The sequence below is a fragment of the Bubalus kerabau genome, chromosome 12 (genome assembly GCF_029407905.1).
Source record: "Bubalus kerabau isolate K-KA32 ecotype Philippines breed swamp buffalo chromosome 12, PCC_UOA_SB_1v2, whole genome shotgun sequence".
NCBI classification, from domain to species: Eukaryota; Metazoa; Chordata; class Mammalia; order Artiodactyla; family Bovidae; genus Bubalus; species Bubalus kerabau.
The window spans coordinates 3,234,147-3,250,324 of NC_073635.1; the positions used below are offsets into that span (position 1 = coordinate 3,234,147).

General features: G+C 37.7%; 1 protein-coding gene across 12 annotated transcripts in view; it reads left to right on the forward strand.

The window, feature by feature from the left end:
* Positions 1–16,178, forward strand: part of DIAPH3 (diaphanous related formin 3) — a 571,991-nt gene that overhangs the window by 272,876 nt on the left and 282,937 nt on the right. For all 12 annotated transcript variants that reach the window (XM_055541934.1, XM_055541925.1, XM_055541924.1 and 9 more), the window contains one exon: positions 1,676–1,777. In XM_055541934.1, the coding sequence (XP_055397909.1) occupies positions 1,676–1,777 (102 nt within the window). The remainder of the gene's footprint in view (positions 1–1,675; positions 1,778–16,178) is intronic.

A 16,178-nucleotide genomic window follows, 5' to 3' on the forward strand; every position in this document is an offset into this window, starting at 1 on the left:
GTGGTCAAAGTATTGGAGTCTCAGCTTCAGCATTAGTCCTTCCAGTGAATATGGCATGTATATAGGCAGAGGGATCCTGTGAGAGAAAAGCTGTGTGGGGCAACTTTGAAGACTTTATTTTGAAAGGAACTTAGGATGGGAAATATGATAAGGGGAACACAAAGGAATGTTGGGCCTGTAATTTTACAAATTTAATAGTTTTATTACTTTAGAAAACAAAAATAATGAAGTGAAAAAGTAATGAATTTGTGAAGAAAGATTAAAATTTAAGTAAAAAATTAACTAAAAATATTCACTAAAAATATTAACTAAGATGATTTTATGGTTATCTAAAAAGATGCTGAAGAAATTCAGTGTAATAAATAGGTCAGCTATCAACTAGAATGATTAAAAGCAACTGAGTCTTTTATTAATAACCGAGTCTTCTGGTCTTAGGCAGTTTTACTGAGAGAAACTTCTATTTATAAGGGAAAATCATATTCCTTTATTGTTTTTATTCAGTTTGGTAGTATTAATGTTGAATATTTTTTTAGAGATAATCTTAAATTGCCACTTTTTTGTTTTTGGCCAATCAAGTTTTTGTCCAAAGGTACATAGTGAGTGAGAAACTTGTTCTTTGATCTAACTCTTTGATACATAACATTCTCTAACATTATTTTTTAACTAATAACACCATTGGGGATTTTTTTTTTCCTTAAATATATTTCCTTTTATATATTTTTTTTTCCTTAAATATATTTCCTAAAATATATATATTAAAGCCTCGCATGGTATAGGCTTAATTATAATTTGATTTTGACTTTGGGCTTGTACAGAGTTTACTCATGCTGGAATTGTGAGCACCAACCACTCTTTTTTTCTTAATTTTAATGTCAGTATACTAATTTGCTATAATACTATTGTCAATCATATTTTGATACAGAGGATCTATATAGACTTTGTCAAAGGGATGGTTTAATCATTTAAGTTCTAACAAGGAAGCATAATTATATGTATTCCCTTTCTGAGCGGAAGATGACTGAGGCAAAGGGCCGTTGACAGCCATGGCACTTAAGTTCTCTCTGTATTCTTTTATCTGCAAGGTTCATAATCCTGTGTCTTCAATGCCTTTTCAAGTTTTCTTTCACATCAGAAAAGTTAGGTTGTCTTGTTTTAGAGATATCTTCATTTTTATTATTAAAACTGTAGTCATATTAGTTAAATCTTGCAAGTGCTGTCATTAAAATTCCCTCGATTTCTTTTCTATTCTTTCTCTTGCCTGTTAGAAGCAATCTTTTGTCCCCCTGAGTGAAGTGCTAAAAAATGTTTGACTTTGCCTGAAATTTTCTGACATTTAATTGCCAATAACTGAAATGTAATTGATCACATTTATCCAGGTGAGAAAGCTGTTCCTTTGGTATAGGTTGAATTCTCCTTTCTCAATTATATAGCTAATCAAATAAACATTGAGTAGTGCTTGATTTGAATATGTAATAATCCTGGATAGAGAAGAGGAAAATTAGTTGCTTTCAAGATGCAGAGACTAAAGCTTAAGGCTTAGTATTTGGGAAGTTAACTAGAAATAAAACTGAAGATTAACTTGGTCAATGATTTCCTTCTCACAGTTTATTAATAAATTTTCCTAGAATTTAAGAAGCACATTAATGAAGATAATTTCTTTTGGTTTTAATTTTAGAACTTAATAAAGCATCTTCCCGATCAAGAACAGTTGAATTCACTGTCTCAGTACCAGAGTGAATATAGCAACTTATGTGAACCCGAGCAGTTTGCTGTCGTTGTGAGTACCCTGTCAGCTCTCTTTGGAGGGGATGTCTGTACTGTGCACAGAGAAAACAGAATGTAAGGCTTTTCACATCACTACTATTCACAAACATTTAATGTCCACCTTGCTTTTTTTCTTAACCTGAGGATATTTATGGAAAATTATCTTGATTTTAAAATACATGTTGAAATTCTAACCTTAAATGAAGTCCAAGGAGTTCTTTCCAAAGTACAAACATGATTTTTTATCTTTTCTGTTTAATGTGAAAATGTAAAATGAAACCTGCACTCCTCCGACTAGAGTGGATTGTGCTTTATTCTCAAGCAGTGTGTTCCAACATATCGCAAGAGTAGCTTCACTTTCTCATTCTACTCAATCACTTCAGTTCCTCTCATGTTTTAAACTCCAAAATTAGAAATACAGTTTCTTTTTGGCAATGAGGATGAAAAAATGAATGCATTTTAGAAAATCTTCAAGACTTCCAGCCTCCTATTTTATAGAAGTTGGGATCTAAAGAGATGAAAAAAGACTTTCGAATGTTATATGTTAGCTCTATTGCAACTTGAATTTAAGATTTTTACCAAGTTTTCTTTTCTCCTGCTCTTCTACCATTAAATTATCATGTTGACATTGGCTACCTCAGCCATCATGATGATGTTTAAAGTACTATTTCATTTTTTTTTAATATATAAGATTTTTTTTCCCTAGAGTCTTCAGCTATATTATTACCAACCTCCAGGGATGTGGTAGTATTTTATTTCTATAATTCTGAAAGCTTGGGTTGGATTACTAAAGGACTGTGTTTACATACTATTATTTGTCGTGTTATTGACACTTGATTTTAAATTTCTTCCTATCTCTTCATAAATCCAATCTACTCAGCTCTCTCTGCAGTGACTCCCCTGCCCCCAAAGTTCACAGATGCAGATTAGAAAGAAAAAAAAGACAGGTTTTTCCTCTTCATAGCCCTGTAATTTTTATTATAAAACTTTTAAACATTATTTTTAGAAAAATGCTATTTTTTAACCCAAGTCTCTCCAGAGAGCTCTTTTATCCTCTTGTCTCTCTCTCTCTTTTTCTTTATTTTCTTGTTTATTTTCTATCACCTGATCAGTCTTTCTCTTGATCCCTGTAACACAATATCTTCCATATAAGACAAGAGAGAATTTGCGTTATATTTTTAACCACAAGCTGCTTAGATTTTTGATGTTTGTTCATCCTTTTTGACTCTTGAATGAAAATCATAGCATGTAAAATTACAATTTTAAATATTCCTATCCATGTTAAATATGAAACACAAACTTATATGAAAATATCTGCTTACCAAGAAACTCTTTATGTTGCATATCATCACAGAGATTTAAAACTATTCTCATGTTTTTCCTGGTGATTGTCACAGAAGAATGAACTCTAACTTGCAGATGTTTTAGGTTTATTTAAATAGCCAGGTTATGGCTGCCTTTGAAAAACGAGGGTTCCCATCAAAGAGGCATGACTTACAAGTATTGTACTCAGAGGGGTCAGAAAGTTAAAATAAGTATATTCCCAGATACCAGGGCTTTAGACATGATAATTTTGATTTTAAAACAGAAATAGTTTCAGCACATGTTAATGCGAACTTGACCTTGACTCTACACATTCTATGCTGATCATAACTGACTACAAATGGAATATAAAGAGAACAAGAGTGATACTGTTGAAAACCATCTGCTATTATCTGTTGATTATGAACATTTCTAAAAATACTGTTTCAAGTTCTGGTTTGTGTTACACCAACATCTTAAAACTGGACATGGAACAACAGACTGGTTCCAAATAGGAAAAGGAGTATGTCAAGGCTGTGTATTGTCACCCTGTTTATTTAACTCATATGCAGAGTACATCATGAGAAACGCTGGGCTGGAAGAAACACAAGCTGGAATCAAGATTGCCGGGAGAAATATCAATAGCCTCAGATATGCAGATGACACCACCCTTATGGCAGAAAGTGAAGAGGAACTAAAAAGCCTCTTGATGAAAGTGAAAGAGGAGAGTGAAAACATTGGCTTAAAGCTCAACATTCAGAAAACGAAGATCATGGCATCTGGTCCCATCACTTCATGCCAGATAGATAGGGAAACAGTGGAAGCAGTGTCAGACTTTATTTTTTTGGGCTCCAAAATCACTGCAGATGGTGACTACAGCCATGAAATTAAAAGACGCTTACTCCTTGGAAGGAAAGTTATGACCAACCTAGATAGCATATTCAAAAGCAGAGACATTACTTTGCCAACAAAGGTCCGTCTAGTCAAGGCTATGGTTTTTCCTGTGGTCATGTATAGATGTGAGAGTTGGACTGTGAAGAAAGCTGAGCGCCGAAGAATTGATGCTTTTGAACTGTGGTGTTGGAGAAGACTCTTGAGAGTCCCTTGGACTGCAAGGAGATCCAACCAGTCCATTCTGAAGTAGATCAGCCCTGGGATTTCTTTGGAAGGAATGATGCTAAAGCTGAAACTCCAGTACTTTGGCCACCTCATGCAAAGAGTTGATTCATTGGAAAAAAAACTCTGATGCTGGGAGGGATTGGGGGCGGGAGGAGAAGGGGACGACAGAGGATGAGATGGCTGGATGGCATCGCTGACTCTATGGACGTGAGTCTGAGTGAACTCCGGGAGTTGGTGATGGACAGGGAGGCCTGGTGTGCTGCGATTCATGGGGTCACAAAGAGTTGGACACAACTGAGCGACTGAACTGAACTGAATATCTTAGAATATATTTGTTGTGATGAAGAAAGAAAGATAGTTGAAGAAAAATGTCAAGTTTTATATGAAGTTTTTTGGGGGAAGTGGGTAGCAAATAGTAATATTCTTCACTTCATCTTTTTTTCCACTCCAGTTTTTCACCATTTTCAATCTGGCTCTCTACTTCTCAAACCCCCATGCATTCACGCAAAAGACAGGAAAACTTTCGTAAAGTTCTATACAGTTGAGAGTTACCCCCAAAATGACGAACCACATGTGATGCCTGACGTTTTCTATTCTTTCTAATTTAAAAACTCGGTGAGTTCACTAATTGATTAAAGAGTGATGTCTTTTCAGTTTATCAACATTATATAAATTATACCATAATTTGTTGGTTTTAAGAAATTGATTATAATTACCATGTGTATTGTTTAAAGATGCTCATAATGCTGTTTCATTTTTAAAGTAATAAGCTTAGTATACTTGTGTATATATTGAAGATGGGCTGTTAACTGGAGGTAAACTAAACTGCAGAACCCTACAAGACTTTGCTCTCGTAGAAAAACCTTTACTTATTGACTAATCCTATATTTAAAGCGCTAATCATTTCTGGCTGAAAAATCTTCAGAGTCACAAACAAGAAAGAGTCAGAGGTGGTCATTCCTCCCCAAACAGGATCGAAACTTGCCTTTTTACTTGTTTTTATCATAGATAGACTGATGTTAACTGTTTCATCTTCAGGTTCTGTGCACTGATACTGTCATTTCTAACATTGTTTTCATTTTTATAGAAATCAGTTAAAACCCTGCAGTTATTTTCGTTGCCAGTTTATATTTTTGTTTTATCCAATTATGTAAATTCATTGATTCATGTGAATTACAGATGTAGTCTATTTAAATAAACACTCAAATTTGATACAATGGATAAAGTTACTAAAGTTGTTTGCATTATATATTCTGCTTTAATTCCACACAAGAATTATGTAAAATAGCAAACAAACAAAATCCAGCTTACCTGGACATCAGTGTTTGTCTCCATTATTTCTGTTTCATAGAAAGGTGGTTTGTGAAAGTAACACATCCAAACTGCTGGTAATCAATGTCAACTAAAGGCCAAATAGAAGCTACTTCCTTGGCCGTCCAGTGGTTAAGACTCCAACCTCCAATGCAGGGGGCGTGGATTTGATCCCCTGTCAGGTAACTAAGGTCCTACATGTTCTGTGGTGTGTCCCAAAATACCAAATAGAATATATAAAACACAACATGTAAATTAGAAGTATGTTCTACTTTTGTCATATATTACTTACATACAAGTATCCGGGTCATGGAAAAGCAAGAGAGTTCCAGAAAAACATCTATTTCTGCTTTATTGACTATGCCAAAGCCTTTGACTGTGTGGATCACAATAAACTGTGGAAAATTCTGAAAGAGATGGGAATACCAGACCACCTGACCTGCCTCTTGAGAAATCTGTATGCAGGTCAGGAAGCAACAGTTAGAACTGGACATGGAACAACAGACTGGTTCCAAATAGGAAAAGGAGTACGTCAAGGCTGTATATTGTCACCATGCTTATTTAACTTCTATGCAGAGTCCATCATGAGAAATGCTGGGCTGGAAGAAGCACAAGCTGGAATCAAGATTGCCAGGAGAAATCTCAATAACCTCAGATACGCAGATGACACCACCCTTATGGCAGAAGGTGAAGAGGATCTAAAAAGCCTGTTGATGAAGGTGAAAGAGGAGAGTGAAAAAGTTGGCTTAACAGAAAACGAAGATCATGGCATCTGATCGCATCACTTCATGGGAAGTAGATGGGGAAACGGTAGAAACAGTGTCAGACTTTATTTTTTTGGGCTCCACAATCACCGTAGATGGTGACTGCAGCCATGAAATTAAAAGATGCTTACTCCTTAGAAGGAAAGTTATGACCAGCCTAGACAGCATATTAAAAAGCAGAGACAAAAAAAATAAATAAATAAATAAAATAAAAATAAAAAGCAGAGACATTACTTTGCCAACCAAGGTCCATCTAGTCCAGGCTATGGTTTTTCCAGTGGTCATGTATGGATGTGAGAGTTGGACTGTGAAGAAAGCTGAGCGCCAAAGAATTGATGCTTTTGAACTGTGGTGTTGGAGAAGACTCTTGAGAGTCCCTTGGACTGCAAGGAGATCCAACCAGTCCATTCTAAAGGAGATCAGTCCTGGGTGTTCTTTGCAAGGACTGATGCTAAAGCTGACACTCCAATACTTTGCCCACCTCATGCGAAGAGTTGACTCATTGGAAAAGACTCTGATGCTGGGAGGGATTGGAGGCAGGATGAGAAGGGGACGACAGAGGATGAGATGGCTGGATGGCATCACTGACTTGATGGACATGAGTCTGAGTGAACTCCGCGAGTTGATGATGGACAGGGAGACCTGGCGTGCTGCGATTCATGGGGTCGCAAAGAGTCAGACACGACTGAATGACTGAACTGAACTGAATTGAGTGGTCTATAGAGTGTGATATTCAGTGTCCTATTCAGAAATGTGTGAATATCCATTAAATTGTATGTCCCTTATGTTTTCTTGGAGAAGGCAATGGCACCCCACTCCAATACTCTTGCCTGGAAAATCCCATGGATGGAGGAGCCTGGTAGGCTGCAGTCCATGGGCTCGCTAAGAGTCGGACATGACTGAATGACTTCACTTTCACTTTTCACTTTCATGCATTGGAGAAGGAAATGGCAACCCACTCCAGTATTCTTGCCTGGAGAATCCCAGGGATGGGGGAGCCTGGTGGGCTGCTGTCTATGGGGTGGCACAGAGTCGGACACGACTGAGGCGACTTAGCAGTAGCAGTATGTTTTCTTTGAAACACTAAACTGTTTACTATGTCTATATTCTCTCCACATTTCCTGTAATACAGTTTCCATATCCACTTTTATTTATTTCTCCCTTGAAGTTGAAGCAAAGTTCTTTAATCCTGATATTATCTCTATTCTTTAAAAAATAGTCTTAATGCAGGCGAGCTGCATCTCGGTACTTTTATGGTACTAAACGTTTAATTGCTCATCTTATTTGTGTTTTTTCCCAGTAATTCAGAATTGTAAGTTGCGTCCCTGAACTTATTCTTGCAGCCCTTCTCACTGGAGCCTTGGCAAGTTTGAGCAGGACAGTCCTCAGGTGTGGGAGGTGGCCCTGCTGATGCCTTGTAGTCTAGTAGTGCTGTTGACATGGTGATAGTTGGTACCTTTTAGAACTGATAACCCAGTGCTACGAATTCAGGACCTAGGAGTTTATTGATATTATTGACTTGTTTTGTGGCTGATAGCTATGTTTTCCAGGAAATTTTGGCATATGGAAAAAAGAACACATCAAATAGTCTGAACAAGCTGTCATTTAATTCTCAGACCAAGTGTTCTATTCAAATGATATTTTGTTATTTTAGAGATGGGTTCTGAGAAGTGGTCCATCTTTATATCATTTTGTGTACTGTGAAATGAATGAGACAATTTACAGCAAGTTTTATTTGTTGGTTTAGGTTTTGGGCTCCCCTGATAGCTCAGTTGGTAAGGAATCCTGCAGTGCCGGAGACCTGGATTCGATCCCTGGTTTGGGAAGATCCCCTGGAAAAGGGAAAGGCTACCCACTCCAGTATTCTGGCCTAGAGAATTTCGTGGACTGTGTATAGTCCATGGGGTCGCAAAGAGTCCAGTCACAACTGAGCTAGTTTCACTTACTAGGTTTTGGGCAGAAGACATTGAATACTAACCAATGTGCTAAATTTGAAACATTGTTTTCCCTAGACAGTCCAGTATAAAACTCTTTGTTGAGAAATTGTTTCATATTTGGAATGCCCTAGTCTCATGCTTTATTCAGCTTAATTTTCTGCTAGTAATATTACAAAAGGAAAATATACTTCTTAGAAACTCGCATTCGATCAGTTAGCTGTCTTTTTTCTTGGATTCCTTACTTTTCCGCTTCAGCCTTAGTATCTCCTTGTTTATTTACCTCAAATACTGCCTACTCATCAAAGGCTGGTTTCTGTTGAAAGAACCTGATTTTAGTTTTATGACTGTATTTTTTTATATTTGCAGTCATCTTTTGATCAATAAGCCATTAGGCAAAACCACTGTGCTCACAGTGGTACGGTTGGTTAACTGTGTAAGAAGTAAGATATGTAAATATTCAATGGGATCACAAGATTTAGCTGAAGCTTAGAAAGAGGCCTAAAATTTGCATTTGAAACTTGGTATACTAGAATTTCTTTGATTAAAAATTCTAAGCTTTTGAGTATTTGTCTCCACATTATTTAGTTCTTTTAAGCTGCCAATTCTTCAAGGCAATTGTAGTGTTTATAGGAAATTGAATTGAACAAATGTTTTGTTTGTGTACTGTATTTTGATCTATCACCATTTGGTGTCACTGTAGGGCAGGGCTTTTACACTTTGTGCAATAGAGGCTTTTTTATTTTTAACCAAAACATGTTGCAAGAAGTTCATGCAAATTTCCTCCCATTAAAAATGCCTCATTTTAAAATACACCTAAATATTCTTGTTATAAAACATTTAAATAACATATAAAAATATTGAATACAATGTAGAAGTTTCCTTGTATCTCACTACCCACTGCATTCCATATAAATGATCTTTTTAAATGTTTTGCTGGCTTTCCAATCCTATTTCTTTGTATTTACAAATGTGTGCATACTCATTTGCACATTGTTCTAAAACTTCACCGTGAAATATGTTTTGGAGACTTTGTTTTTATGATGTGATATTTTGAAATTCCTATATGGTATTTCATGCTGTGCTCAGTCTTGTCTGACTCTTTGTAGCCTCATGGACTATAGCCTGCCAGCCTGTTTTTCCATGAAATTTTCCAGGCAATAATACTGGAGGAGGTTGCCATTTTTTACTTCGGGGGGCCTTCCTCACCCAAGGGTTGAACCCTTGTCTCCTAAGTCTCCTGCATTGGTTGGCGGATTCTTTACCACTGTGCCACCTACTGATATTTTGACTTTTTCTATAACTATTTCCTCAATGAAGGATGGTTAGTTTTTGTATTCCCCCAGGTTTAAAAAAAAAAAATTCTGCATGCCTTGTTTGCATATGTGTTTGGAGGGAGTGTTTTATAGAGGTTATGTGCATGAACTCTGGTTTTAAATCCTACATCAACCTTACAAGCTTTGTGATCTTGTGTAGTTGTTCATTTTCCTGTACCTCACTTTCCTTATTTGTGAAACTTACATTAGTTTCCTGTTACTGCTATAACAAAGTACCACAGACTTAGTGGCTTGAAACGAAATACATTTAATGTCTTAGAATCCTGGAGGTCAGGAGTCTGGAATGGGTCGTTAATACTGTGTTCCTCTGAGAGCCCTGGAAAGGATTTCCTCCTGGCCCTCCCTGCGTTTGGCGGCTGCCACACTCCTGGCTTACAGTCTGCCATCCCTCTCCCTTCTCCTTTTGTCATCTCCTTCCCTGGCTCTCTCCTCAGCTCTCATAAGGACATTGTGTTTATATTCACTAATCTAGAATAATCAAGAGTCTTAATTTAATCACATCCACAATGTCCCTTCTGCCATGTAAGTTAACATATTCAGAAGTTTTGGGGATTAGTCTGTGACCCTATTTGGGGAAATCACGATTCTGCCAGCCACAGGCCAGTGGTCGTGTCTGCCTCCACTACATTCTTCTGAGTATTAAATAGATGCAGTGACTCATTGGAAAAGGCTCTGATGCTGGGAGGGATTGGGGGCAGAAGGAGAAGGGGACAGCAAAGGATAAGATGGCTGGATGGCATCACCGACTCGATGGCTGCGAGTTTGAGTGAACTCCGGGTGTTGGTGATGGACAGGGAGGCCTGGCGTACTGCGATTCGTGGGGTCGCAAAGAGTCGGACACGGCTGAACGACTGAACTGAACTTTAAGTGATAAGTGTAAATCAGCTTGTAATCCAAACTCTTCTAAGGGTTAGCTTTTGTGATTAATATTGTTATTTCTTTGTAAAAGTTGCAGAATTTGAATTCCTAGGTGAAAACTTCTGTTAATCTTGGTCATTCCTGCAAAGTTAACCTTCTAGAAATTATGTCAATTTCTATTTTTATGAACAATATACATGAGGATTTTTGTCTTGCACCATCACTAGTACTTACTATGACCTTTTTTATTCCACTTGTGATTTTTTTCTTCACTCTATATTTCCAGGCTACTGAATGAGATTGACGCAGTTTATTATATATTTATTGGTTATTTATACTTCTTCCTGGATTCACTTTCTTACTATATTATCTTTCTTTCCTTATAGTTTGTAGAAGCTCCTTATATAACCTATGTGTTATTCCTTTGTAAATATTTACAGATTTTCCTATTGCCTCTCACTTGTCCTTCCATGTTTATTTATGATGTCTTCTGAATCCTACATTTTCGAAGTTTGATTATGAAAATGAATTGAAGAGTCATGTTCCTCACTCAAGACGTGTTCTGTGTTTTAGGACAAGCTCAGTCCTTTGCACATGATTCTTATCAGTTGCTCAGTCATGTTCAACTCTTTGCAACCCCATGAATCGAAGCACGCCAGGCCTCCCTGTCCATCACCAACTCCTGGAGTTCACCCAAACTTGTGTGCATCGAGTTGGTGATGCCATCCAGCCATCTCATCCTCTGTCGTCCCCTTTTCCTCCTGCCCCCAATTCCTTCCAGCATCAGAGTCTTTTCCAATGAGTCAACTCTTCACATGAGGTGGCCGAAGTATTGGAGTTTCAGCCTCAGCATCAATCCTTCCAATGAACACCCAGGACTGATCTTCTTTAGAATGGACTGGATGGATCTCCTTGCAGTCCAAGGGACTCTCAAGAGTCTTCTCCAACACCACAGTTCAAAAGCATCAATTCTTCGGCGCTCAGCTTTCTTCACAGTCCAATTCTCACATCCGTACATGACCACTGAAAAAACCAAAGCCTTGACTAGATGGACCTTGGTTGGCAAAGTAATGTCTCTGCTTTTTAATATGCTGTCTAGATTGGTCATAACCTTACTTCCAAAGAGTAAGCATCTTTTAATTTTATGGCTGCAATCACCATCTGCAGTGATTTTTGAGCCCCCAGAAATAAAGTCTGACACTATTTACACTGTTTCCCCATCTATTTCCCATGAAGTGATGGGACCAGATGCCATGATCTTAGTTTTCTGAATGTTGAGCTTTAAGCCAGCTTTTTCACTCTCCTCTTTCACTTTCATCAAGAGGCTTTTGAGTTCCGCTTCACTTTCTGCCATAAGGGCAGTTTAATCTGCATATCTGAGGCTATTGATATTTCTCCCGGCAATCTTGATTCCAGCTTGTGATTCCTCCAGCCCAGCGTTTCTCATGATGTACTGTGCATATAAGTTAAATAAGCATGGTGACAATATACAGCCTTGACGTACTCCTTTTCCTATTTGGAACCAGTCTGTTGTTCCATGTCCAGTTCTAACTGTTGCTTCCTGACCTGCATACAGATTTCTCAAGAGGCAGGTCAGGTGATCTGGTACTCCCATCTCCTTTAGAATTTCCACAGTTTATTGTGATCCACACAGTCAAAGACTTTGGCATAGTCAATAAAGCAGAAATAGATGTTTTTCTGGAATTCTCTTGCTCTTTTGATGATCCAGCGGATGTTGGCGGTTTGATCTCTGGTTCCTCTGCCTTTTCGAAAACCAGCTTGAACATCTGGAAGTTTACTGTTCACATATTGCCGAAGCCTGGCTTGGAGAATTTTGATCATCACTTTACTAGCATGTGAGATGAGTGCAATTGTGTGGTAGTTTGAGCATTCTTTGGCATTGCCTTTCTTTGAGATTGGAATGAAAACTGATGTTTTCCAGCCCTGTGGCCACTGCTGAGTTTTCCAAATTTGCTAGCATATTGAGTGCAGCACTTTCACAGCATCATCTTTCAGGATTTGAAAGAGCTCAACTGGAGTTCCATCACCTCCACTAGCTTTGTTTGTAGTGATGCTTTCTAAGGCCCACTTGACTTCACATTCCAGGATGTCTGCCTCTAGGTCAGTGATCACACCATCATGATTATCTGGGTTGTGAAGATCTTTTTCGTATATGTCTTCTGTGTATTCTTGCCACCTCATCTTAATATCTTCTGCTACTGTTAGGTCCATGCCATTTCTGTCCTTTATCGAGCCCATCTTTGCATGAAATGTTTCCTTGGTATCTCTAATAATCTTGGTGAGATCTCTAGTCTTTCCATTCTGTTGTTTTCCACTATTTCTTTGCATTGATCGCTGAGAAAGGCTTTTTATCTCTCCTTGCTATTCTTTAGAACTCTGCATTCAAATGGGAATATCTTTCCTTTTCTCCTTTGCTTCTTGCTTCTCTTTTCACAGCTATTTGTAAGGCCTCCTCAGACACTCATTTTGCTCTTTTGTATTTCTTCTTTTCTGGGGATCGTCTTGATTTGTGTTTCCTGTACAATGTCATGAACCTCCATCCATATTTCATCAGACACTCTGTCTATCAGATCTAGTCCCGTAAATCTATTTCTCACTTCTTCTGTATAATTATAAGGGATTTGATTTGCGTCATACCTGAATGGCCTAGTGGTTTTATGAGTACGTGTAAATAGCAGTTGATTAAGTCTTTCTTTGGATGGTGTGGAACATCCTGTAAAGTTATAGAATGAGTGAAATGCCGCTTACTGTCCCTCACTGTCTCCCTAAGCTACTTGGCTTGCTTCCTATAACTTTTACATGGATGTCTCAAATTCTTAAAATAGTATCCCTTAAAAACAAAGTAACAAAAAATCTTCATTGAAGTATAATTGGTACACAGCAAAAATGCATATATTTAAAACTTGTAGAATTTGATTCGTTTTGATATAAGTGCACTTGTGAAACCATCACCATAATCAAGATAATGAACGTGCTCATCAACCCCGAGTGCTTCCTCAGACTTCTCCGTGAGCCTCTCCTTCCTGCCGCTCAGCACCAGCCTTAGGTCTTTGAGGAGCAGCCACAGCCGCTCCTTCTGCCCCTTGTCTTGCCTGCCCTGTGCTTTATCTCCCAGACCACTTACCCTGTTCTCAGGGCCGGTGCCCAGGCCCGTCCACAGCCTGCTGTCCCTCTTCTCTGCTTTGGGAAACGCTCTCTGGAATTCTTTCTGTAGCACTTCTGTTATTCCTTGCACAATTCAGGATCCTTCCTCTTTGTTATCATAATGCCGGGTACTTTCTCTAGATGGTTCTTATTTCCCTGAAGTATGTCACAGATTTCATTTATGCTTCGCACTTTTGAACAACCTGAAGTATACCAACTCATCTTTATATTCCTGACCCACGGTCCATCTTGAGCTACATGGTGGCTACACCATACAGGCTAAGTGAATATGTGAAAAACGAAAGAGATGAAGAGAAAGGAGGGAAAATATATATAGCAAGAGTAGTAAAATAAAAATGAAGTTAAGAATTGTTTTTGATATTTTACTTTTTAATTTGTTTTCTGAGTATAATAATTTGTAATAACTTTGAAATTATCAACAATTATTAGAAAAAAGGTTCACAGAAAAATTGGGGGCAAGTTACAGAGATTTTCTGTATGTACATGCATAGCCTCCCCCTTTATCAATATCTTCCAGTAGAATGATACATTTATCATACTTCATGAACCTACACAAACACATCATAATTGCTCAATGTCCATCGATTACCTTAGGGTTCATTCTTGGTGTTGTACGTTCAGTGGATTAGGACAAATATATATCAGTCCTGGGTGTTCATTGGAAGGACTGATGGTGATGCTGAAACTCCAATACTTTGGCTACCCTATGTGAAGAGTTAACTCATTGGAAAAGACACTGATGCTGGGAGGCATTGGGGGCAGGAGGATTAGGGGACGACAGAGGATGAGATGGCTGGATGGCATGACGGACTCGATGCACATGAGTTTGGGTGAATTCCAGGAGTTGGTGATGGACAGGGAGGCCTGGTGTGCTGCGTTTCATGGCGTCTCAAAGAGTTGGACTCGACTTAGCGACTGAACTGAACTGATAATGACGTATATCCATCATTATGGTACATACATATAGTTGTTTTTAAAAATTACATTTTGAAATGAAAATCTTGTGTACTTTTGAGACAGTGATTTTAAGTTTTGTTAAAATGAGTCTCTGGCCAGTAATTTCTTTGGTAAGAATAGGTTAATTTAAAAGTATACCAAGTAGCCAACAATTTTGAGCGTAAAAGTCTCAATTTATACTGTATTCGAAACAGAATATAACCACCCTATATGATTCTGCCACCTACTTTGTAAACTTGTCACTTTGTAGACTCAGTCAGTTTGTAGACTTATTCCACTTTTCTCCTGGTGCCACACCTATGTTGGACTTTTCTTGATCCTTTTTTAACTCATGAGGCCATGCTGTTTAAGTTTGTGAACACTCGGGTACCTGCCCTATACAGTGCTGCTTTTAATACTCAAAAGAAATTGAATTTTTTAAAAGGTATTGAGGAAATTCTGTTTTGGTTTAAGAATCATGGCTTATTGAAACAACTTCAGAAGAGACTGACCAGAATTGGTGTGGAACCTGAAAGAATATGTCCACCGAGCCATCGCTTTCCCAGACTTAAAATATCCACGTCTCTTTCATTCAGGTATTGATTATTTGGAGTGCTTTGCAAATGTCCAGATTCAAAATCGTTCATGTTTCACAGAATTATCAGTTTCTTCTCTTCAGAATCCATTTTGGCTTCTTGTAATTACTATTTCCTTTTCTCCTTAGTATTCTTCTTCAGTCTTGTCTGTCAGTGACATAAATCTCTCCAGTCTCTCCTCCTGGAAAATAGGAACTCTGTTTGTCTTCAGTTTCTGCCTTTGTCCCAGGTCCTTCACATTTCAGTATGCTCTAGACAGCACTTTGGCAACCTCATTTGCAGATCTTTCACCATCCAGGAGGATGTTTGTTTAGATAATAAACTGTTATAACTCTGTCCATAGCTATTTAAATCTTAAAGGTCTGCTTCTCTTAAGATCATAAACATTCAGCTGTTGTTCAGTTATTCTTGTCTCTTTGCTTTGCAACCTTCTTGACATGTTTCTACCAGAATCCAGTACTTAATATAGGCTCCCTAGCACAGATGGCTTTTCTTCCACCTAGTTTAAAGCTTATTAATTTAGCTTGCTTTCAGTTGTCATTGGTCTGTAGCCTGAAATTCTTCAGACATGTCATGCTGCTGTCATTTTCCTTATAATCTGATTTCTGCTTTTCATCTCAGTCAGTGGTCCAAGTCAAAATGATCACAACGCCATTTGAATTTTTAGCAAAACTTTTAGAAATTTTGTAGGTTTAAGTAGTTAAACATCAGTTGTCAGGTAAGAGACATTTCTGTTTCACCCATCCTAGTATTTTCTCTGAAGATTTTTTTTCTCTCACAGATTTCTTCTTAATTCTGCCTACATATGACATGGTGGAGGTACATGTTGACAAAACTCTTAAAAGACCATTTATACCTTTTCTTTACATGATTTTTCGTAGTATAAAATAATGTATAACAGATTTATTGATTTAGACAAATATACTGAAATATACAGTAAATTAGAGACTTTTTTTTATGGTTGAACTTAACATGGCTTCACTGCTGGTAGATTGAGTATATTTAAGAACATTTCTGATATTAACTTGAGTTCTCATTTAGATGATTCTGAGAAAGTGGCTCCATGTCCAC